This window comes from Myiozetetes cayanensis, unplaced genomic scaffold, assembly GCF_022539395.1.
Source record: "Myiozetetes cayanensis isolate MyiCay16 unplaced genomic scaffold, myiCay2020 scf9, whole genome shotgun sequence".
Taxonomy (NCBI): domain Eukaryota; kingdom Metazoa; phylum Chordata; class Aves; order Passeriformes; family Tyrannidae; genus Myiozetetes; species Myiozetetes cayanensis.
Window position 1 is genome coordinate 19,778,642 of NW_026088185.1, and position 24,781 is coordinate 19,803,422.

The 24,781-nt window shown below is 36.6% G+C and overlaps 1 protein-coding gene across 8 annotated transcripts in view; it reads left to right on the plus strand.

Annotated features, from left to right (window-relative positions):
- LOC126653003 (sodium channel protein type 1 subunit alpha) overlaps nt 1-24,781 on the plus strand; it is a 168,826-nt gene that overhangs the window by 96,118 nt on the left and 47,927 nt on the right. For 4 of the 8 annotated variants that reach the window (XM_050340353.1, XM_050340359.1, XM_050340356.1 and 1 more), the window contains 6 exons: nt 9,463-9,778; nt 16,222-16,339; nt 21,091-21,181; nt 21,653-21,781; nt 22,495-22,586; nt 23,494-23,766. In XM_050340353.1, coding sequence (XP_050196310.1) covers nt 9,515-9,778; nt 16,222-16,339; nt 21,091-21,181; nt 21,653-21,781; nt 22,495-22,586; nt 23,494-23,766 — 967 coding nt within the window. In that variant the 5' untranslated portion in view covers nt 9,463-9,514. Of the gene's footprint in view, nt 1-9,462; nt 9,779-16,221; nt 16,340-21,090; nt 21,182-21,652; nt 21,782-22,304; nt 22,397-22,494; nt 22,587-23,493; nt 23,767-24,781 lie in introns of all 8 variants that reach the window. The other 4 variants (XM_050340354.1, XM_050340360.1, XM_050340352.1 and 1 more) reach the window with 2 other exon arrangements.

Sequence of the window (24,781 nt, forward strand, 5' to 3'; positions counted from 1 at the left end):
CATGAACAGAGTCACCTGATACAGACCTTGTAACCTATGAGTTTCAATTTAAGGTAGAATGCAAGGTAGAAAAACTTTAAAATTATTAAATATTTTATTACTTCATTAGTCATATTAATATTGGTTTTGTACATTTGATGTGCGAGTGATATTTATAAAAACTACAGATCTCAAACCACTTTCCCTTTTTTTTCTATTTCTGTACCTAGATCTGAGAATAATTTCTTTGCAAAATCATTGCTAAATGTGCATTACAATTCTTCGTTTAACTACATAGCTCAGTACTATATTTGATAAAGTAAATGTTGCTTGCTTTTTAGCAGATTATCTGATCTTGAGGGCAGTACCAGAAAGTGGCTCAGAATTTGAATAACTGAATGTTTTTCTGCAAAATTTGTTATCATTTATGCTATTTTTAAGTATATATCAGTATTTCAGAAATTTCTGATTAATGGTTTTCCATTTTTAAATAACACATAATAGCTGGTGATAATGTCCTAGTTTTACATTTTTTCTGTTTTCTCAGTACACTTCATAGCATTAACTTCATTAATTTTCAAATTTTCTGGGCTGCTAAACATTTAAAATCCCTGCACATAACATATTCTTATTTATTTTACAGAAGCACGTTTCTCTAATTGTTCTTCCTGACCAGTCATAGGATTAAAAAAACCCTCTCAAAGTCCCAATATCACCAGATTTCATAGTCTGTAATTTTATTGCTCTTGGCATTTGACTAGATTGTTTATTATATCTTTACATTTCCATCAAAAATCAAATTTAACATCCTAAACATTTATTGTAAGGTTAGAATATAAGATATTAAGTGACTGGAAACTCACCAGTACCTCAAAAGGGAAAAAAAGGTGAAACCTTTGCTTTTAAATGAAAGTCAGTGTGGCTAACAATCTTCTCTCAGTGGCTTTCAAAACACTGCTTCTGCAGAAATACTAATTCCTAGGCTCTGCCTTTCTTTGCAAATCCAGAACTTTTTCCAATAAGGCATTGCTCGAAGGGTGGGGCAGAGGCAGCAGGTCCTGTTGCTGCAGCTTGTAGTTAACCATTTAATAGCAAGAACCATTTAGGAATGGTTTCTAGGGATTTTCAAGGTTGTTTTCCCTTTATGCAACTGAAAATACTAAGAGCCATGTAGGAGCTTTTTAGATCTCAAACCAAGCCAAATATTTAATATTCAATAGAGTACATGAACTATGCAACTGTACTACATCTAGGGCACAGGGTGTCAGGCCTTGAGCACTATCAAGTCTCAATATCATATCATCTATAGACATGCCTGGACATAAAACTGAGACATGGTGGCTTCATGAGTGTCCACTGAACAAGAACTTGGGAAAATTACATTGGACTATCGTTGTTAATTCAAAATTTTGTTGAAAATCACCTCAAATCTAATCAGGAAGGTGAGAGTTGCTTACATGTTTATTTTTGACCAGGTCTGCGTTTTTGAAGTTTCTTTACAGCAGTGATGTGACTTTTTTGAATTTTATTTTGGGAGCTATATGTATATACAAAATAAGTTTTTAAAGTTAAATAAATGTGTATCTGCAAGAAGAGATACTAGTTATGCTACTGTCAAGAGAAATTGTTTATCTCTTGGTAATAAGCCATTTCTCACATACTGTTAGGAAATTATTAAGTTTGAAGCAGCTTACTAAGAAGTAGCAGAATCCTCTTACTGTTGGTAAAAATGGTTGCTCATTTGTGTGTTCAGAATCACAAAACTGCTGAGGGGCATGTGGAGAGAGCTGCAGAGGAGTTCTCATCCTTAGGATCAGGAGTGGCCAGTGAACAACGATACATTGCCTTGTCCACGTAAAGAGCAATACAAATGCCATGTTACATGAAATGAGCATATACCGTCCAAATTACTCTGCCCATGTATTTGTTACATGTTGTAAAACCTAAGGTAGGCTGAGGGCTACAGAAGGGGCTGATGATCAAAGGCAGATTTCCAAAGTCCTGCAGTGGCAGTAGTGCTTCCCAGGCTGCAGAGCTGATTTGTGGTTTGAGCACCTCCCATTCCTTGAGCACTTGCTCCTTTCAAAGGCAGTCTGTGAGAGGATCCCTCAGTTTGGGTGCTGCACTGCAGTGACAGCGTATGACACCCTGCTTCTAAAACAGAGGAGTGAGGCTGTTACTGCCTCCTCTCTGCACCATGCACAGGCATGTGCTGAGGCATGCCTTGAGTGTAGAGTGACTTAGAAGCAAGGGGATAAAGCTTCAGAAGTTCTACCTTTCATATGTGTCTGAATTTCCTGTGCAGTATAAAAAAGTATTAACAAGTTTCTACAGTTTGGGGGGAGGTTACCACTTCATAGCAGCCCTATCAGTGTAAGTGAGAAGAAATTCTTTTGGTATACTTAATTACAGTTGATTTTTTTCCCCATTATCTTGTGTGTTAAGTATGTTCCTGATTTGGGTGAATCTCAAGAGTGAAATAAGCGCTTACTGTTCTGTTTGCAAAAACCCCACAGAAACAAGCATAACTAAAACTGTTCAAAAGTAAATACTTTTGTCATTGTGTCTTTCAGGCTTCTGGCCTTTCCACTGACCACATGAGATAGCAAGTACCTGAATGCTATTAATGGGGTTTGGCAGCCCATAAAACAAATAATTTGAGTATGGCGACGTCTTTGGGTTTGTTAGCTCTGCAAATTTGGCAACATCACAGGGTACAGAGCAATCTGTTTTCCATCAGCTTTTCTTTTTCTTTCCCAAGTGTGGTAATAGGCCAAGACCAGAAATTAAATCTTGTCTTAAATTCAATTTTATCTTAATGTAAAATGAATCAGTAGCATTATGTAATGTACACTGCATAGCCTACACGGCCTTGTTTATTTTTTTAACTGAAGAGAGGTGCTATTATGCTTGCTAAGGTAAATGGAAACAGATGTTTTGGAAACAGATATTTAAGAAAATTAATCTTGAGTCAGTAATGTAGATTGCCAGTAGAAGGGGTCAGTGCTCTAATCAAATGAAAGAAAGCAGAAAGATTGCTGCTCTGTACTGCAGTAATTTGCTGCACAAGATACACTGCAGGAACAGACTAAGCATTCAGCTTGGTAGCAGTCCAGTAGTTCTAAGCTAATAAAACTATTTGCTCGGATGGAGTAGTAATGCAGCTGCATTGTGACTTGTCCCATTAAAATATTTTTTTTCTTTCCATGGAACTGCGTAAATAATTTTTCTGTTTTCTAAAATAGAAATTACTTGCTTGCACTTAATAGAATTAAACTAGCAAAGCAGTAAGCAGAAGAAAACTTTTTTTTTAATCTGAAGCAAAGCGTATTGCCTATATTTTGATCTAGAGAGACATTAGTTAAATTTAAAAATGTAATGAGAATAACAATTTCAACAATGCATACATATATGTAACTAATAGAGATGGATAATATACTGTGTCTGCATCATGTGGCTTTCTGATTTCCTCTAAATAAGACACAAAGACAGGACTGAGAATCTAGGTGTTAAATCTAGGGGAAAAAAGGTTGCAGCGGACAACAGTTCCTCATACAGATAGCTCACAGGGAGCATTCTGTTTTTACCAGCATGTGGGTTTTGCTTGGCTAGTTATCTTGTTTGGGGAAGGCTGGCTTATTTTATTGTTTTATTTTTCAAAACTGAGGCTTGTATTTGCTTCCTAAATTAAAGAAATTAATTGTGAGTGAAAACTAGAACTAAACCCTCTTTTCCCGTAGGTAGTGCTGATTTTTTTCTTGTCAACTATGCATATATCTCTAGTTTTCAACTGCCTTTTCTCAAGTGAATTTACTAGATATAATAGAGAAATAGCTCTAGGAGCAAGGATCAGAAACCATGATTGCCTTCCCAAATGAAAGCTTACCATTAAGATGCCAAGTTCATGTTTTCTTACAGGCTTTCTTTCTATCCCATTAATCTTGATTTCATTCCTGCACAGTGATGGCAGAGAACTGCAAAGAGAGATCAGATGGTCTGTTGCCCGTGGCCATGTACGAGTTTTGCTGACTGATGGAAAATGTGGCTTTGAAATCCCTGGAGCTGATGAGGGAGTTTAGCAGAAATACTCATGTAATGAAATGTAAGCTAAGCAATTGTAGCACAGTGTGGATATCATAGACATGAGCTGCATTTCCTATTCCTGTCTGTTCTGTTTTCTGGCTGTTGGGCAGCCTAAGCTGAGCACTAAACTGCCTTTCTAAATCACATAACTAACCCCTGGCTGTTTGCAGCTCTGTGACAAACTAAATAGTCATCCTCTCCCTCATCACTCCCCTTCTGTGACTCTTTCATTGAGCCAATAACCTTGCTGTGTGTCAGGTTAGGTAATGGAAATACCCAGCTGCAAAGCATAGATTTTTACTTGAGCTAGTACTTATTATTTGATTACTTCCAATATTTCATATTATTTATTTATAGCTCAACACATATCTATGTACCCTATGCTGCTGTCTGCAGTATTATTGTACCTACCCATTCTTTAAAATTAATATGCATTAAATGAATACAGTTAGCCAAGTCCAAGTAATCTAATGCAAGCAAGTCCTTGTGCCCAGATCTGCATTGTCCATGCTGAGAGGGAATATCAAGAAGATGGTAAAAAAAGATATTGGAGAATCCTATTGACATTCTGGTAATATGCATGTTTCCCTTATAAAGTGATCCATGAGAATTACATTTAATTCTATATGTGAGCTACAGAGAGTCATAAAAAGTTGTATAGTCTCAGTATTCTAAACTGATTTCTGCCCTTCTGCCAAACATATTCCTTTGGATATTCTTACCTACCTTTGCTACCTGCAGTAGCCCTAAAATGGAGACAAACAGGTCAGACAGGCTTGGAATTTCTGCTTAGCTAAAACCGCACATATAAAACCACAGGGGTTTCACATATTCTCCTCTCACAAATCCACACTTTGAGGAAGCAAATTTATATTTATTCTGTATGTCTTGTCTTCAATATTCTGTATTGAAGACAGGAATCATAATGACTACCTGATAAATCAAAAGTAATGAGAAACTGTGCTGATAAACAATGTGAAGCATTATGACACAGAGATCTGGACTCTGTGAGTTTACATGTAGATCCACTAGTTTCTCTTCATTTCTCTCAGCAGCTAAATTTTAATTCATGGCTGTTGTACCAAGAGATCAAACATTGAAGCATGTTGTAGTTTTAGATTTAAACATATGGATAATATAAAGAAATTCACTTGCCAGAGTGCAGGTATTTTGCAGTCCTGTAGTTCTACATGTATGCTAAGGTTCTCCTGACCAAACTCTCCAGAAATTCACGTCACTATTTGTTATGAAGGCATAAAGAACATGAAAAGCAACAGTAAACTAGATGCTTACCAGGTCAGGAAATTATCTTCTTGTTCAAGCTTGTCTCTTTTTCAGAGTTATATATCATTTAGTGGACTTCTTCAAAGGGTAGTGTGTAACTGATATGGAAGCATTGTTTGACAAGGCACCATCTCTTTATCTATTTGCTAATATGTTCCTCTACTTTGCCAATAAAAATTATTTAGGTGAAATCTGAAGACTATAAAAATTTTCAGATGTTCCGTGGATATTTGATAGCTAAAGTTACTTTTGAAGTATGTGTAGATCTGAAATTACCCAAGGTGCACAGTAGTGGGAAGTGCTGAACCAACCTCATGTATATCATCCAGATGGTCTGTGTGTGCACAGCTAATCTGGTGTAGTTCTGGGTACTTCAGACTTAATATGCATGGGCAGATCAACTGTGCTTTGTGCAATTACACAGATGCAGCTGAACAACTTGTGGCTTATTCTGCTTGTGGTCTACAGATGGTCCGATCCATGCACACTGAGTGTACTGAGTGTGCTCTGCAGTTACCTGGCTTACAGCAAGGTATACCACAAAGTATATATGAATACACTTTGCTTGGGAAATATCAGAAGAAAAGCAATGATTCTATTCTCAGACATTCTGAGTACTTTATTTGCCAAAATTTGAAATGTTTTGCCTACTGATAAACTGCTCATAAGGAAGTCGCTCAGACTTGGAAATGCAGAAGGAAAAAAATCTCATTCCCTCAAGGAGAGTAGGAAAGAACTTAATGAGAAATCTGTATTTCTTGTATTCTTATATTCTTTCCTTTGTAAAATTAGTAAATATAAAAAAAAAAAAGTCCATTTGGATCATTTAAGCAATCTGTATTCAATTAATATTTGATAAATCATTTGGTAGAAATCAGAAGGATATAATTTGATTATGTTGTCTGGTATCAATTTTTATCCATAACAGATAAGTGAGAATAAATTCATTGACTGTAGTAAAGGAAATACAAACCTATAAGTAATCACTGTGATATGACAGATTAAAGTGCTTTGGGACTGATTGTAGTGAAATCTGTATGTATTTAGTATTGACTTTTAAATTTACGGAAGATTTCTATTTGCAATTCTAAATACTTAAAATCATTGAGATGCATGAAGAAATGGAAAATGCATCTATAATATCATCCTCTAATCTGCTAAGTAGAGGATAAAAAGTAGGTAATCTTCATAAAGCCTCCTGAAACATTTGTTAAGTACAGCCTACTTACATTTAGTTACATTCTAAAGGTGTAGCTAGCTAGCTCCATGTGCATTTGACAGACCTGTGAACATTCTAGGATTAGTTATAGAAAAACGATATAGAGTTCCTTTCTATAGAAAAAATACAAGTATTATTTGAAAAGCCCACAGCATTTGCCATTTTTAAACTCAGTGTGTAAACACAGGAGCTGAATCAGATGTTTTTCCAACATAACTAATGGCTATGAAGGAGTTTGTTTCTATGCACCTGCAGGCAAATCCTGTGGGCTTACCTCCTTGTCCTGCATCCCAGGTGGGAACACTCACTGAACTAAAAGGTGATCCTGACACAGCACCCTATGGTTTCAGAGCTCTTCTCTGCTGACTGCTCACATTTCCTTCCTCTTCAACACATGAGATTGCTCTTGCTACTGTCAAGCACCTTCCTCCCACTGTGCCAGGACTCGTTTGGCTTGCTGTACCCTCACTGGCCACTGTGGCAGGGAACACTAAGTGCTGTGTACAGTGGTGGTTTTGCACAGTGAATGAAATTTTCAAAGGAAAAATGGTAAAGGGGAAAGCCACCCTTCTGGGTCTCTCTAGGAGGAGGAGGAGGAGAGGGAAAGGCAGACATATCTGTGTAGACTCATTTGCTGTTGCCCATGGGGATTGCAGAAGAGGAGAAGAGGAAGGGAAGAGGAGACGAGAGAGAAGAGAAGGTCTTAGTCCCTTTCTTTGCCCAACAAACTAAGCAGAAAGGAGAGCCTGACTGTCTCTTCTCTCTTAAGTCTCTGAAGCCCATAGAGCAAGTAGTATCCACCTACAACTGTGTCTTCTGTAATATCTGACTAGCAGCTTAGCATGAGATCCGTTTTCCGAACTGTGGTGCCACTTGTGGAGATCAGTTTGGGATTTGAAAATTCAGTGATGTGGCAGGTAGTTTTTTCTCCTTCTTTCCCAGTATCCACAAGGTGTGATTGAACAGTGAGAAACAATGTCTGAGTGTGAGTTTATAATTGTTCAGTAGTTAAACGACTGAAGTTTCAATTCCCAGAAGTAACCAAAACCAGGACAGAGGGAGCTGAGGACTGTCTGGAGGACACTGTCTATGTAGAGGAAGGCAAGATTTTAAATCCTTTTTGGTTGAGGTATATTTTCTTGTTCCCCTCCCCCCCGCCAATGGAAACAGAACAGGATAATTCCTTTTCCCTTAGAAAGAAGGGAAAGCTGTACAGAACTAGGGTTGGCATGACTCTGTACTCTGCAAGAATGAATACTTTGTGTTTTGATAAGGGATTAGCTCCCTTTTATTTTTTTTTACAGTAAGAATTTTGCCACCTTGATTCTTTAGAAGTAATTCCTCTGTTTGGGGGTGATGATGATATATATCTGTGTGAAATATGGGGTGGCTTAACTTTCTTGAGAAATCAAGAAAATTGAGTTTGTAGAGCCCATAAGCACTTTGACCCCTTTCTTATGTTATCCACTGTATTCCATTACTCAGCACATATGTGTGATCAAGATGTTTGTGCTCACCCTGGCATTAATGATTTAGAGAATTTGGCATTTAGTACTTAAGATAATTGGATGACCTTCTCTTTAATTTCCCAGCTATATTTTTCTTTTTTCTGCCTTTGTTTGTCATCTAATTTCTTATTCTCCTTTTTGACTTTTCCTAAGTTTAACCCTATCTGTATTTGCTTCTCTTCCTGCTCCTTTCCCAGTTCTTCCACCTATGTTTTATTTTTCTTTTTTTCATCTGTGCATTTTTCTACTGCTAATCTTCCAGTCTTCCTATTTTTTTCTTTTTGCATTTTTCATTTTCTCCCCTAATTCTTTCTACATTCATTCACAGTCTACTCTTGAGCCATTTATTTTCCACAGTTTCTGGGGCTGTTTGTCACCTTTTAATTTGTTTTAATATATTATTCCTTAACCATCTCTTATATTCTTACTTCTTTCTCATTTCATATATCTAGCTTATTTCAATGGCTACTGACCTGCACTGATTCTTGAGTCTCCTGAAAGGCTGACTGATCATTTCATAAGGACCCCTGCAATGGATGGAGACTGCATATTTCTCTTTACATTCAGGCATATATACACCCTTGTGGGCCCACATATATATTTCCTCTGTATGTCTGGTGTAATCAGAAGTCTATTCAGCGGCATGAAAGATGCCAGATCAGTAGTCTTAACAGGATTTCTTTTTTTTTCCCCAACAGGTTTATTTTCTCTGTTGCAATATATAAATAAATATGTATATTAAAATACTTCCAGAATTTTCCAGTTACTGCTATTAAATAATGACCCAGGTACATAGTAACAGCTAATCTGAAATAAAACTAGGAAACTGCTCTTTTTCTTATCTAGAATAACTACTCATACAAAAACTTACTTGGAACCACTACTTTAATATTTCATAATACAGAGACTTAGTTTTTATTTGTTTAATAGAAATTCTGATTCTACAGTGCTTGTTTTCTGATACTGTTGCTGAACTCACTGAAAATTTCTGTGTTACCTCTGAGGAACTGTGCTATTTATAGCTACCAATGTAATCCTGCTTGATTCCAGAGGAGTATAAGGTGGCTGTAATATAACTAGAGTTATGAGGAAATAACGTATTTAATTATTCTTAAGTATCATACTTTTGCTTATTTGGACTAAAAGGCGATTATAATGCTGGAGTTGAGAAATTGTGCAGTTTCAATAACTACCATAAGAACCACAAAAGTGCTTTTTACAAATCAACAACTAAGCTTCTTACTTTATCTTTCTTTACATAATTTCAATATTGTGTATTTTAACATTTCAACGTAGCATAAACAAAAGCATTTAAAAATAAATGTTATATCTTTCTTACTTGGTGATTTCAACCTGTTTGTTTGAATTTTATTTTCTGCTTTCTTTTAGTATTTTCCTATGCAGAAGAATAAATGGTAATTAAAATGTGCAGGATGAAAAGATGGAGCAGTCAGTGCTTGTACCACCAGGACCAGACAGCTTCCAATACTTCACTAGAGAGTCTCTTGCAGCTATTGAACAACGCATTGCTGCAGAGAAGGCTAAGAATCCTAAACAAGATCGTAAAGACGACGACGAAAATGGGCCAAAACCAAACAGTGATTTGGAGGCAGGAAAAACACTCCCGTTTATATATGGCGACATACCTCCAGGAATGGTGTCTGAGCCCTTGGAAGACATGGACCCATATTATATCAACAAAAAAGTGAGTCTAATATCAGTCCTGTTCATATGCCAGTGTTTGGAGTGCTTTATCATGTTCATTTAATTTTCATGGAGCGGATCGTGTAGTTATTTCAGTATGTTGATTTGCAGCCAGAATCCATCCACCTTAACGGTTACTAATTTTCACCCTTTTCATTTACATCAAAATTTATTCCTTTGATACAACTGAATTTATATAAAATGAACATTTATATCAAAGCTGAAACATTGTACGTGGTCTTTGATTATAAGCAATATATAATACCCGTACAACACATGTATACAGAATATGTATATATTTTGAAAACTTTAAAAAAGTGAATATACATTGGAACTGAATACACCAACATTCTGTAAGGTTCTTCAGGTTTAAAACTGACAGCATGAACCAATACATAGAACATTTCGTTCACAGAAATCTGCTTTGACAGCATATTCTTAAAGAAATTTATGGAGTCAATAGAGAAACATATGGATAAACAGAAAATACAATAAAAGAAGTTTAAAACTTATTTTAAAGTTTCTAGTGGACCTGGCCTTGGACAGACCTGGAATCCTTTCAGGATGATTCTGTTGCACATCCCATATGCACCAGAAAAAGTTCCTGGTTTATAGCAATAGCTAGATTTGATGATACTTGATTTATTGAATTCTGTGATTATAAAAAGTCTATCAATATCAAGATAAGAGTTATTTTGACTTTAACAAACTACTGTGTTCTAGGTGTCTCAGCTTGCTAAATTTCATGAGTCCTTTTTTGACAAGAGAGAAAATACTTTATGAAAGAACATTTTTATCTGTATTATTTGATGCCTCTGAAAGAGCCTTTATCTGCCATTCACAGCATATGAAGATTTCTCTCTAAATCACAGTTCTACTTTTGCAAAGATAAAAGATGTGTTTCTATAAAAGCAGGCTTTGTAGAGTTCTGTACTAATTGTGTCTGTTTATGATACAATATCCGATATAATTTTATCCCTACCTGCCCACAGCTCAGCCCGGACCTTTATAGCCAAATCAGTCTGTCTTGTGTCTCTTACAGTGAAAACAGATACACAGTAGGTATGACCTATGACAGATATGCTTCTAGAGCCCTTAGGAATGGAAGACCCTTTCAATCCCTTCAGAAATGGAGCTGAAAACTTACCACATCATCCAGGTCTGATGATAGAGTTGCAAGAAATGGTGACAAACCAGCTGAACATATTGAATCAAGTTTCTGTACTATTTAAATGGAAGAATCTTTTTATTTGCACACTAAATAACCTTTATGGGCCAGTCACGTACCCTCTGAGATTCTCTTCTTTCTGCTGAAGTCCACACATGCTCTCTATGCAAATGCTTTAATCTTGTAGAGGACAGAAATAGAAACAGCCCTGTCAGTCTAAGACAAGACAAAAATTTCTCATATTCTGCAATTCTCTCTGTTTTTATTCCTTCAGTAAGAAGAAAATGGACTTTCCTAACAGAAATTCAACAATCTGTTTCAATTTTACATCACTAATTTAACTTTAAAATACCAGATTTCTAGATTTTCTTATCTAGCTGTATGTGAATTCTGGAAATACTTTTGTCTTGTTTCACTTGTGTTTTGAAAGCATTGGCAGCAGTTGATGCTCCTGCAAGTCTCAGAAGGAGAAATACTTTTAGAAAAGCCTGAAGTAGAAGTGAATATCTCCGGGAAGTTGCATAGGACTCTTAATGCTCTTTAACATTTAACACATCGGTTTCTTCTTTACCCCTCTTTGTGTGCTGATGGACTTGGCTTTACAAGATGGAATTCACTCTTCTGATGTAACAGTCTGATAACCATTGCACAATCATGAGAGATTTTATGTTTCTGCCTGGAGAAGCATCTATCTGAAGTATCATGGATCTAATGAGAAACACCAGAACGAAGGACAATATTTATTTGCAGGAAAGGGTTAGGACAAGAATATGTATTAGCAGATGTCACCATTGCTTCAAACCTCTCTTGAAATCTCTGCATAAACCAAAGCTGTTTTTGTTGACAGAAAGTGTATCAATTTAACTTCCAAACTTTCAAATAGGGAGTAGAAATGGTTGACCACAGAACTGGTCAAATGACACTAATGAACATCATCGTGGTTTTTATTTGGGAAATATGTATAGGATTTTTAGGAATATGTTTCTTATTACAAATTAGAGTCACAAATGAAATCACCCATCATTTGTCTCATATGCAAGTATTGATCCCACTTCCTGGTGTTTTGGGGTTTTTTTCCTGTTTTGGTCAAGGAAAGACTGGTCAGGCTCACTGTATTTTTGCATGCACTGAATGTTGAAAGATCATCTAGAATGTTCTACATTTCATCTTTGGGACTCTTTTTTCTAAACAAAAGATTTGTGCATGCCATGATTTGATACAGCTGAATACAAAATAGGACAGGAATAAATAAATGTGTTGAACTGATTTGAAAGCCCTAATTTATGCCTAAGGTAGCCCTGAGATGAAAAGTTAAAATGTGAAAACCTGTTAAGAGAAAAAAAAAGCAAATAGGTATACTAGATTTATGTTTTTGTAACTGTGTTTCTATGCAAAACCTACCACCAAAGAGGACATATTCATGCTCAATATTAATCTGAAGTTGAAGGAAAAAGGAAAAAATTAACAACCACTGTTTGACAACAGAATAGCCCATTGAAGCAGTTTTACACACCTGATAGTATTTTTGATTTACACTGTATCACAGATATCCCTAATGCCAGCAACAGTACCCTTGAAACATAATTATTTTATTATAATAGAATACAATACTGTTCTCATATACTTACGATTTCATTATAATAAAATGCTGATGAGTTCTTTAGAACTGTGAAGTTTAATATCCTAAAGAGTTGCAATGCTCTTTTTTTTAATCCATAATTGAGTAAAAGTGAATTGGAACTTTGTTCATTTCTGCTTCTGTGTAAGTGCAAATCAGTGTGTTCCCATTATAATAGTGACTGCCTGTTCATGCTCAAGCTGCCATCACAAAGGATCAACGATGTTCACATCACTGTCTATAGAAAAAAGATCAGCTGGAATCTGATTCCTTAAGATCCTGACCTGTGGGCATGAATCAAAATCTGGTCCACTTAGTTTCATACTTTAAGGGCTGGCTCTTTTCCTAAACCTTGCTGCTACGTTAAAGGGGAAGGAGAGAACAGGTGAAACTAAATGGGTAAACTTCACTTTCCTCCTGTTATAATAGAGATACAGCATTGTTTATTGTCACTGCATGCCCTGCCTCTTGCCAGAAGGATGTTGTATGATGTCTGTCAGATAACATGCCTCTCTTTGTCCTGGCATTTGGTAATATCAGTCCCTAATCTGATCAAATCACTAACTTCTGGCTTTCACAGACTTGTCTTGGGTTGCGAAAAACCAAAAAGATTCTGTAAAGTTGCTTCACTTAACTTTATAGCATCAGTAAAGTTGAATGCACTAGTGATTTTAAAATTTTCATAGTTGCAAGTTGTAGAATTTTAAGTGAAAAGTTCTAACAAAGCAAAAAATGAGGACTTGCTAGAAAACATGGTTTCAAAAGATAACCACAAAACCAAGAAATGGCAAATTCCCACATGCCATGAGCTTCTTGTTCAAGCTACCACTGGAGTTTTTCCAGAGAAACTGAGGGTCCAGCTCACTAATATGTCACCTTCTATCTTTCAAAAGGTCCTGTGAGGTTTCTGATGGTATTTATTTAACTGCAGGAAGTAGAAATGCAATGGGGTAGCAGTCAACCTGCTAAATGTAGCCTTCCAGAAACTATGTGTAAAGCTAACTAGGAGGAAGGAGAACAGAAGTAAGGTTTCGGGAATTCTTTGTCCCAAGAGATTCTTGGAGACCATATCTTTGTTCAGTGTTGACTATTCTTCTCTCTTAGCTACATCTTCTCAAAACACTCCTCCTCCTCCTTTGTCCTTTTAAAAATGCAGTTTCTGGCTTTATTTCCAACATGGCAGAAGTTAAAGATCTGGGTTTTAGGTTACAGATGCAAAAGCAGCAAATCAGGGACTTCTCTTCAGGGAATTCTTTGAATTTATATTCTCACTCTAATATTTTGAGTGTGAGCTGGTTTTGTGCCTTTATAAAAATGAACTAAGCACTTTATAAAACATAAACCCTAAAAAGTATACATAATCCTTCATATAGGAGCATCACTCCTACAATTCATTTAGAATTTTTTTAGCATTTCTCAATGTATGTCTACTTTGTCCTGACAGCTTTGGGTACAATACTTCATGTTCATCCACACTGCCTACACATTGGCTTGCATCTGGGTTGGGAGTTGAGTGAGCTATAGCAGGCATAAGGGGTAAGCTTACACAGGGATTGGATATCAGCTCGTATTTGTATTTTTTTAATGAAAATTCTTCTTCAGAGATAAGATACAATTTTAGTTCATGTCTAAGGCTAGAAGTCAGAGGACCAACAAAGTCATTCTGAAGGCTCGAGTCACAAAGAAGCTTTGAGTGAAAAATTAAAATGGAGTTAGGGAATTTATGTCTTGTTGGTTCTTCTTATGCAGGGCAGCAGAAAGTAGAACAGCTAAAATAGCAGCAGCTTCCAACTGAAACTGGAGCTGTGCCAGCATGCTGTTATTTTCCATAAGGCATGTTAGAAAATAGATGTATGTTTAATATGCTTGTGTTCAAAGATTTTTAAAAAAATGTAGGTTGACTAAATGTAGGTGGTGTAGTCTAAGATACAGAGTTAGTAGGAAGTGTGATTCTTTAATGCATTTTGTCAAGTATCTCATAGCTAGCTACAAGAGCAAAGAGCAGGAGTTGGAGGCTTCTGAGATGTGAGTCATGGGGGCTGGGGACAGACCTGGGAGGGGAAACTCATCTTCCCCCTCGGGGTGTGAGGCTTTAAAACATTGTGCCAAAAAATCATTCATCTTCATTGGTTGCTTCAGTAGTTGAAATTAAAGCTTTGTTTAAGGTCAGGTCATCTGCAGGCTGTAGTTACCTGTAAGCTGTAACTGGAAGTATAATTTGGAAACATTAGCTCAGGTTGTCCTCAGCTTCATATGCAGTTTCTCCATTTCTGTGCAGAAGCAGAGAAAACAAATGCATATCTTATACTATTCCTACACATCTTGAGTTTGGACTCAAGATAGTGTCAAGTCTGACTGGTAAGTCCCTTACTCGTAAGGGTTTGGTCTGTATGGGAAGGTGTGCTGTGTAGAGCTGTGACAGAGAGACAGCTCAGGGAAGAACTCAGCGAGTTGGGACTGGAATAGCTTTTCCTGAGGGTTTAATCCTTGCTTCTCACTCTGCCTTCAGTACCTGTCATCTGTAACAGATTGGTGGAAACCCTCAACTGTGCATCTCTCTCCACCTCCTGTGGGCTCCTAGAGATTTCTATCTATACTTCGTGGGTCATACATAATAAACTTTCCAAATCTCAGCAGACTGAAGAATTGTCCTTCTTGAACCTCCTTGGCATATTTTCTCTGTCTAGCAGCCTTTACAGAAATAATCTTATAGTTCACTTGCTTACAGTCTTGAAAAGATGCTTGATGTCATGGACACCAGATAAGACCAACATATCCTTTCCTGTACTTCCACTTGCATTCTACTTTACAGCTCATTTTGTCAGCAATATAACGAAAATCAAGGAGGATTTTTTCAGTAGCTTATTTGCAATATATACAACTCTGACAAAAAACAAAACAAAGCAAAACAAAAAACTGCAATTTTAGACATTTCTCTTTAATTTCATTTGAATTTAGGTTATAATCCTTGCATCATCCCTTCCACTGGATGTGGGTTTCTTTTGAGTTACTGAACCTTCTGCAGTGTTTTTCATTCTTTTGGGATTGATCTTGCAGTTGAAGAGCACTTTAGTGACACAAAGAAACCTGACAGTCCACTTTTCCTGTGCTGTAGCGTGAATGCTGTTGCAGCTATGATGGCCTGCAGTGGAAGCAAAGCAATGTTACTGCTATTTCCCTTTCTCCATAGCACAGAGACCAAGAAACAGACTAGAACAAAAAATATGAACAAGTATATAGTCTATTAAATCAGTTTCTAGAAGGACTTCTAATTAGTAAGACTAATATATCACTAACATCCATAGGTGAGGTTTCCCTGCTTATGATATTTCAAACAGGAAAAGAGAATTTTCTGTGGGAAAACATAAATAAGATTATAATTTTAGTTCATAATTTCTGCATATTTGTTTACAAGAAACATGTAAATGTATCATATTACTATACTGAGGTGTTTAACGGAGTATAAAAATATTAATGAATTAATTATATTTTCATATGTCAGGTATATCAGGTAAGTACTGGAAATAATTTTTATTTTAAAAATTAGTCATAGGTTTTGTGTATTAACTGTTCAAAAAGTTGCAATTTTGGTGATTGGTCACTTGGAACATCTCCGTGAATAAACACTTATAAAATGTCTTTTCTTTCTCTTTTTCAGACCTTTATAGTATTGAATAAAGGGAAGGCAATATTCCGATTCAGTGCCACCTCTGCCCTGTACATTTTAACTCCCTTCAATCCTCTTAGAAAAATAGCTATTAAAATTTTGGTACATTCATATCCTTTTTAAGTGGTTGTTCAAAATGTTACACACTGAAATTAAGAAAACACGTAACTGTTCCATCCTAAATAAATGTTTTTGCAAACTGTCATTTTTATTTTACAGTGGAGAACTTAACGGTAAGGTTTTATACATATGAGAAGATATATATGTATTTTATACATGCATTGATTTTTGAATCAAAATATTTTCTTGAATTTCAATTCTTCTGCTGCAGAAATCTGTCTAAGGATTTAGGAATCCATCTTGATTAATTTTTCAGGAAAGCTTTTTCAGATTTACCTTAAGATTGAATTTTATTTTTTTTTGGCATCCCAGATTTTTTGGGGTTTTTTTGCACTTTGAAGCCTATTTATAAAATAGTAACATCTTCTAAAAAAAAATAAAGCAGTTCGTGCTCATGAATTCTGGAAGAGCTCTGAGTTTTGCAAGCAGTTAGGCAGATATGCAGCTGTTTAGGATCAGCCAACTCAGGGTATGTTTATGCTGCCTTTTCTGGTTCCTTCTAGGGCCATCCTCAGGATTAGTTTGATCTGTGTTCCTGAAAGCCTGGCTCATGTGTGCTGATTCTCACACTCCCAAACCTGCCCAGTTGCACCATAAGCTTCTGCCAAATTTAATACTTTGCCAGAAAGCATAGGCAGCATTCCTGCAGGCGGTTTGCAAAGCATCTGCACATGCAGATGGTGGACAGATTGGGGGCCATAACTGATGGGATGGTGCGCAAGGTAAAGCTTTAGGCTGACGTGTGGGATTGCTGCCATCTGATGATCATAACAGTTTGATGGGAATTTCTGGTGGGTGAGATTTTGGTGCACTTCATTTTTTTTGCAAAACCTCAGGACTGGGAGATGTAGTTACCAAATTAAAACTTCAGTGTGACAGTAAGACTTTTAACATTGAACGAGTTGTCAAGGCAGAAGCCTTATCATTAGAGACTGCTGGCAGAATTTTCTAGGTGTTTGGAAAAAGTAAGAAACAAGGCTGATGGTTGCTGACTCAGAATATGTTTTCTTCTGAGCTCCTGGGAAGTTAAAGCAGTGAGAGAAGGGAAAGGTATCTGGAAAGGAGTCAGGGAGCATTTGGGGACAGTAGCTAAGGGACCTGACAGAGTTGTAAAGACACAGTGGTGGTGATGGTGAGAAAGCATGTCCAAATACTGTCAGATTGCAGCCTCTAATGAATGCTCATCCATTCACATGACAGACTGATTTACAACACCTTCCAACTCTGCTTCTGGGCTAATTGTGGGTAATGTTTTTCACTGGCATACTGGTTACTGACTTTGGTCTTGGTTTTAACTTTCTCTTAATTGTGTTCAAAGAGTGTCCAGCTGGTCTTGATGGCAGTAAGAACAAAAAAAAATCTAATAGACAATATGCAATTTCAGTATTTTTCCTTCTATCTATTAACTGATTGTGTGATCGTGTAATTCAGTTCTACTAAAGGAGGAGGAGGCTTCCCTTCACTATGTGGACTGATTTCTTTTTTGCAACCAGCTGACTATCGAAGGAACTATTTTTATATTAGATACAGACATAGGATTTTTTTTTTTTAATCTTAAACATAAGAATAGATGTGTAGGTTCTGTTACTTTCTTATTCTTTCTTTCTTTTTAAATTATTTTTCATTATGGTACAAACACTGTGATATGAAAGAATTTTAACTAAGAACCATGTAATATGTTCCATACTGTAGTTCAATTTTAGCTACTTATACAAGGTTAGCCACCTATACAAAAAGGATTATGGGGTAAAATTGATTACTATTTTTAATAACCTTCTGACTTCTATCTATAAATTCTACTGCCCTCACATTTTCTGGTAGGTGTTGGCATTTTGGCCTTTGTAACAGAAATGTGCCTTTCAGAGTGAAAGATGAGTGTTGAGCACAATGAAACTGGCACATCAGTTGGAAAACCTTCATCTCTTTGTCCTCCAAATTCCCTTAGCCTCTGTATAGGGCTCTGTCATCACATGTGCCCAGATGTGTGGGCAGATGTTGTTCTCCCTGAAGAAAAAGAGTGTGTCTCTTCCTAGTGCTCACAGACGTTCCCTATAAATATTCTTCCTCACTGCTGGTACCTGTTGTAATACTGGATACAGGAACTGGTAACAGCATGAATTTCTCTCTGCTGATTCACCTCCTGGTATTCTTCCCTTTTTCTTTTCCCTTTTGTCTGCCTGATTCGAGTTAAGGTAGAGCATGGAAAACTAAGGGGGCAACAAAAGAGTGATAGGAGATGGCCAGACTTTGGCAAATAATAGGAAAGGATGAAATGGTGAGAAGAGGTGAAGTGTTGAGCAGACAAAAAAAGGGAGGTGGCAGTGGCTGGGGCTGCAGAGTGTTAAGGAGTGTTAGAAAGGAATAGGGAGGTGTTCTAGAGAAAGTGTGTAAGTACCCTTGTGTAAGTCTTTGGAAGCTGAAACTATGGTATTCCTCAGTGTGACCTCACTGCTAGCAGTTATCTGTGAAACCAATTGGCAATGTTTTCTTTTTTTTTCCAATCTTCATCTTCCACCAATCCCTACAGGCTATAAGACACTTCAGCTGCTCCTGTGATTGATTAGCTTGAGGCTGTATGATGCCTCTAACCCTACTGCTTGCCTGTAAATCAATCACTCAAAATGTGGGAGAAGACGGAAGAGATGCACAGATATTGAATGTGTCAGCTGTGTTTGAGATTCCCATAAGGGAAAGCATGGTCAGCATTTATATTTCAAAGTATGTTAGCCCTTACTGAGCAGCTGTTCTGTTTGACAGTGAACAGCACTTTGGCCCTGCAGCTCACAGAGTGAGCAAGGAGACTTGTTATGAATGATAACGTGGTACTTACCTGAAAGCACATAACACACTGCACAGGGATAAAAACTCAGCTCTCCTAAGAGGACACTGTACTTTAACTCTTTTATGAGAAAACAAAAGCTGCAGCCAGGCATCTCCAAGTTGGATTTCAAAATGGATTCTCTTTATTTAAAGGAATTTCTCAATTATATTAAGACAAACTCTTTAGAGCTGTCTGTGGACTGTGATGAAAAGCACTGTAAGGCATTCTAACAATTTATTCTAAGGCACCAAACAATTTTTACTGTACAAAGCTTGTACAACAACATGGTCTTCAAAAACTAGTTAAGTCACTTACTGGAATAGATAACAATATTCACTGCTGGGTCAGGCATTTAGACAAAGGTCACACACCTATCTATGGGAATCAGACAGCTAAATCCTTCCCTGTGATTTACTTTTTATTTGAAAAGGTATGCTCAAGTTTGAATTTTTCAGTAGCTGTAAGCAATGATCTTAATGATTGCACCAATCTTCTGACAAGTTTAGACCAGGATGTTACTTCTCTATTCTTCCTTCACCCAGAATAAAGGGTGTTTTTTTGGTTTGTGTTTGTTAGTGGTGGTAGTGGTTGGTTGGTTTAGTTTTTGTTTCACTTTAGTTTTGTCCATGGTATAAAAATATACCCCAAACAACAACATACTATCTACTTGATTTAAAAAAAGAAAATAAAAAAAATTAAGTCCTGGGTCTCAGATACAAGTTTAGCTGTAAGTAGCTTTCTTCAGTTTAAACTAGCTTCTTTGTCAGTTATGCTGATGCAACTACTTTTAAGGAACACCTCAGTTAGAGAGATGACTGGAGAGAAAAAAAAAAGAGTTAAGCATTTGGTATAAATGTGAAGCAGAGAATTTTTGCTGCCATCCCGTGGCCATTTTGAGGCATGTTTTTGTCTAATTTTGTTATTTCAGTATTTCCAAATGTTTGAATAATTGAGTTTATTGTCATATAAAGGGAAGGATTGCAGTGTCTGTAGAGCCAGTGATCCGGTAAACCAAGAACATCGCACTGAGTGTAATGAAGCCCCAGTGGACTGTCAGATCTCCCTAGAACCGGGCCTTCTGAGCTGTTAGTCTGGGGTTCATAGTCCCAGGACACCTAAATACTCCTTGCTGGAACTTCAAATGAAGAATTCATTCTCACCAGTTTTACTCTTTACTGGTTTTCCATGCTTTTCAAGCAATTGACCACAGGGTACTATTGAATCAGTTTCAAATTCTAGCGTTGGTAGAAACAGAGGCTGCCTTTGCTGTTAACACGTGTTTTGAGAGAGCCCAAAAGTAATATTGGAAAATTATTCACCTTAATCTGAGAGCTCTCTGTGGATTTCTTTTTCACTGACTGAAGCATGTACTGCTAAGCTAGTGTTAGGGAAACATGAAATGCAGTCACTTCAGCAATTAAATCAGTACTCTGTGTTTTGTTCTGTTTTTGACAGACTGGCTGTGCTAGGTGCTGGAGTGGTACTGACTCAGCTCAGCTCTGACTCAGGGTGAAGAGGAGAAGTATTTTTTACCTTGCATATGCCAGCTCTTGAGTTTAGTACCAAACCTGTAGAACTGAAAAACTAACACTTATTCAGTCATGCCAGGTACTTAAGGCAAACTGTATTCTTCCACAAGGTGTTTCAGTTTTGGCTGTTGCTCAGCTGGTGTTACCTCTCAGCGTGGGAGAAGCCATTTCCTTCACCTTTCAGTACCAGCTGAAAACAAAACCAACAAATCAAGACTAATAATAAAGTTTAACATGCTAAACTGAAAACTATGAAGTTAAGGGAAATGTATGACAATGTTTATGAAAGTCTAAAAGATTTGTGTAAGTGGCAATGTTTTACTGTATGTAAGATATATGACTGATATGATATTGTGTGAATTACTGCTGTTTTTTCCTTAACTATATCTACATTATTCAGCATGCTTATCATGTGCACTATTTTGACCAACTGCGTATTTATGACCATGAGTAACCCTCCAGACTGGACAAAGAATGTAGAGTAAGTTGCACATTATTTAAATATATCTTTGGCTGTTCCTCTAGAAGTCAGCATGCCAATAACTGCAGTGTAAGGTGTGCTTGCACACCTTGAGATGTTAGTGATTCAGACAGTATCCAGTAACTTATCTCCACAGCTTGCTCAGTTAACAGTAATGTTAGTGTTGCATATTTTTAGACTGAATGTCACTAATAGATTTTTAATATATGCTATCTGTTTTTTGGATTTATTTATTTTGATTTATGTGCAAGACCAGCGCTGCTGTACTTCGACACCAGGTCATAACTAGTGCATGTAAATACACAAGTACCTATCATGAACACAGTGCATTTTAGAAGAAATTGCTTATTTACTTTATTTCTTCTGCAGTTTTGAAATAAAAAACTCTTTCATTTGATCATCATGTTTCTACCAGAATATCAGTGAAAATGTTGCTGCTTATTTTGATTGAATTTTTCCTATATTTTTCAGGTATACGTTCACTGGAATTTACACATTTGAGTCACTAATAAAAATCATTGCAAGGGGCTTTTGCTTAGAAGATTTTACTTTTCTTCGAGATCCATGGAACTGGCTTGATTTCACTGTCATTACCTTTGCGTAAGTTTTTGTTTTTTGCTTTTTCTTTGAAAGTGAAGGGCAAAAAGGGCATGAAATTAGTATCAATACATATCAATTCTGTTAAATGGAAAATCTTATATGAATTTGCTGTTGTCTAAAACAATTTTTACGTTCTAAAATGCATATTTTTCTATAAACATAAATACTGCAGAAGCCATTAGTACAGCTAGTATTAGTGAGGCTAATTTCATGTCCTGCTTTTTTTTTTTTTTTCTGAGCAGAAAAGGAACCTCCCTTTGACTTCATTCTCCAAACTTACCAATCTAGTCTAGATAAGTTTTAGGCTTTCAAAGTAAAATCAGTGCAATTCACTTCAGAGACATTTAATTTAGCTGAAGGCTCTGAAAGTGTATTAATGCAAGGCAAACTGCAGTGAAAGGTAAACCTCTGACTGTTGCTATTTAAGTTTTTGCTAAAAACGCCAAAGCGGTCTTGATGAAAGACCCAAGTAAGTAGCATAAACTTTGCCTAAATTCTGAATAACTGTGATTTAATCCTACAGGTATGTAACAGAATTTGTAAACCTAGGCAATGTTTCAGCTCTTCGAACTTTCAGAGTATTGAGAGCTTTGAAAACTATTTCTGTAATTCCAGGTAAGAAGTAACTGGTGTAAGGTGTTAGGCCCCTTGTACCTCCCAACTGTTCCTTTTTATCCTGTCATTGTGTTTGTGTGTGAACTCCCCTATTACAGATATGTGACAGAGTTTGTGGACCTGGGCAATGTCTCAGCGTTGAGAACATTCAGAGTTCTCCGAGCTTTGAAAACAATATCAGTCATTCCAGGTGAGAGAGAGGTTAAACACCGAGGCTGACTTTAATTCATTGAAATGGAATTCATATTTATTTAAACATAAATCCACCAAAAAAAGCAGGAATCAGATGATATCAGAATTCACTGAAATCTCTGATTATTTGCTTTTTAACATGAGCACTTTCCTTTTGAAGTCAGCCTTTGAGTTTAACAGATTCTTGCATGAGACATTGCAGTACACAGTGTGTGTGGTTTGCATCGTATGACGTCAAGCTTTCTTCTCCACATTCAACGAGTAGCAGTATCCCTGAAGTTTTTTACCCATGTGTATCCTACCTACATGATGTTATGTGGTATTTGTTGTGAATATTTGTGTGTACAAAATAGAACTGTCTGAAATGTTGACTTAGTAAGAAGATGAAGGAATAAGATAATAAAGAATAGCATGGGCATTGCATGGGGGATTTATTATCTTAAAAATCTAAAATTTTCCAAACCATTTCCAGTTTTATAGCATTCAATTTTAATCCCATTTATTGTTGAACAGGCTTTTTACTACTGTCTTCTAAATCTAGTATGTTATAAAACTGATAGTAGCAAAGGTTTGGAGCAAGAGGTATTGACAAATGAAAAGCAAGAAGACTTTTATGTGAGATTCATGTACAGCATGAAAAAAAATAGTTGCTTGTTTTATCATTAAAACAAGTGTTTTGAAATATATGCAACTCATTCCATTCATGGTTTCAAATGAACATAAATGTCAGCTATTTATTCATTTTCACAAGTGAAAAAGCTCTTCACAAAAATGTTATTTCACAGACATTACAATCATTTATTTGGGCTTATGCATGAAATCTGTGACTTTACTGGGAAACACTGTCATTTTTATGCTTTGAAAAAGTTTCCAACATTGGAATCAAAATTCCTTTCCATTTGCAGGCTTGAAGACTATTGTGGGAGCCCTAATTCAATCTGTGAAGAAGCTCTCAGATGTGATGATCCTGACTGTGTTTTGTCTGAGTGTATTTGCACTGATAGGGCTGCAGCTGTTCATGGGCAACTTGAGGAATAAATGCCTGCAGTGGCCTCCAGAAAACTTTACTTTGGAAACAAATATAACTTCCCAGCTTAACAGTACCATAGGTGAAAATGGTACACTGGTTAATTCAACGGTGGCTCCGTTTGACTGGAAGGGGTACATTGAAGATGAAAGTAAGTGTTGTCTGCAGAATTGTCGCTGTGGCTGACCCAGTTCTTAGAAGTAAGGAGGGGAAGGGATAATACATTTACTTAAGACAGAGCAAGAGAAGTGTTCTCTCTCTCTCTCTCTCTCTTATAGGTCTGCTCCAAAGACCTGTGTGAAAGAGGGAACATGGGCCATGGTGTCACTACTTGATATAGCTCTTTTTCTCAGCTCCATCTGCCAAATTCACATTTTCCCTGGAACAGAAAGGAGTTCAAAGGAGTTTTAAAATTACTTAATAGTCTTAAACATTTTCCTTTCCGATACTACAAAGCAAGATCAGCAGCAGCATGCTGTGTCATTTCTGACAGATATCAGAGATTTCTGACGTAAAGTGAGAAGTCCAGTGATGAAGTCCTCAGCATTTTCATCGTTTATCCATTCTTGTGCTTCGTTATCATTAGTATTAGAAAGGGAATTTTTTGAACTCCAGCAGATTTTTCTGCTAAAATTTATATTTAAAATTTATTGATAAGAACTTGTTGTTCTTATCAACTGCAACAAAAGCATCAAAGCCAAATTATTCCCTCCTATTAATCCCTGCCTCTGAAGTATTTGGAGACTATTCTTATGTTTCCATGCTGTGTTCTCTCCTCTTTCAGTCTTCTTTTATTTTAAACAACCCAGATCATGAACCGTTTTCTCCTACAATGTATTTTCTAGGTATTGATCTCTCATCTGGATTCTTTCTTGTTCATAAACATCCTTTTTAAAGTACAGTACCCACATCTAGGCATTTCTCCTCCACTCAAGGAGTACTAAGCAGGGAAGAAGGATGAGGTGATAGCATAGTGACTTATACTTCTGGTTTTTATATTCTATATAGCTTTCTGTTATTTACAACTGTAAATATTGTTCAGCTTGTCGTCTACCTGTTCCTGAATCTTTCACAGATTTCTACCTCACTGAGTTTTCACTTTGTGTTTGTACAGTTCATTGTTCCTGCCTGAACAGCACCTTATCTTTTCAAACCATCTCTCCAAC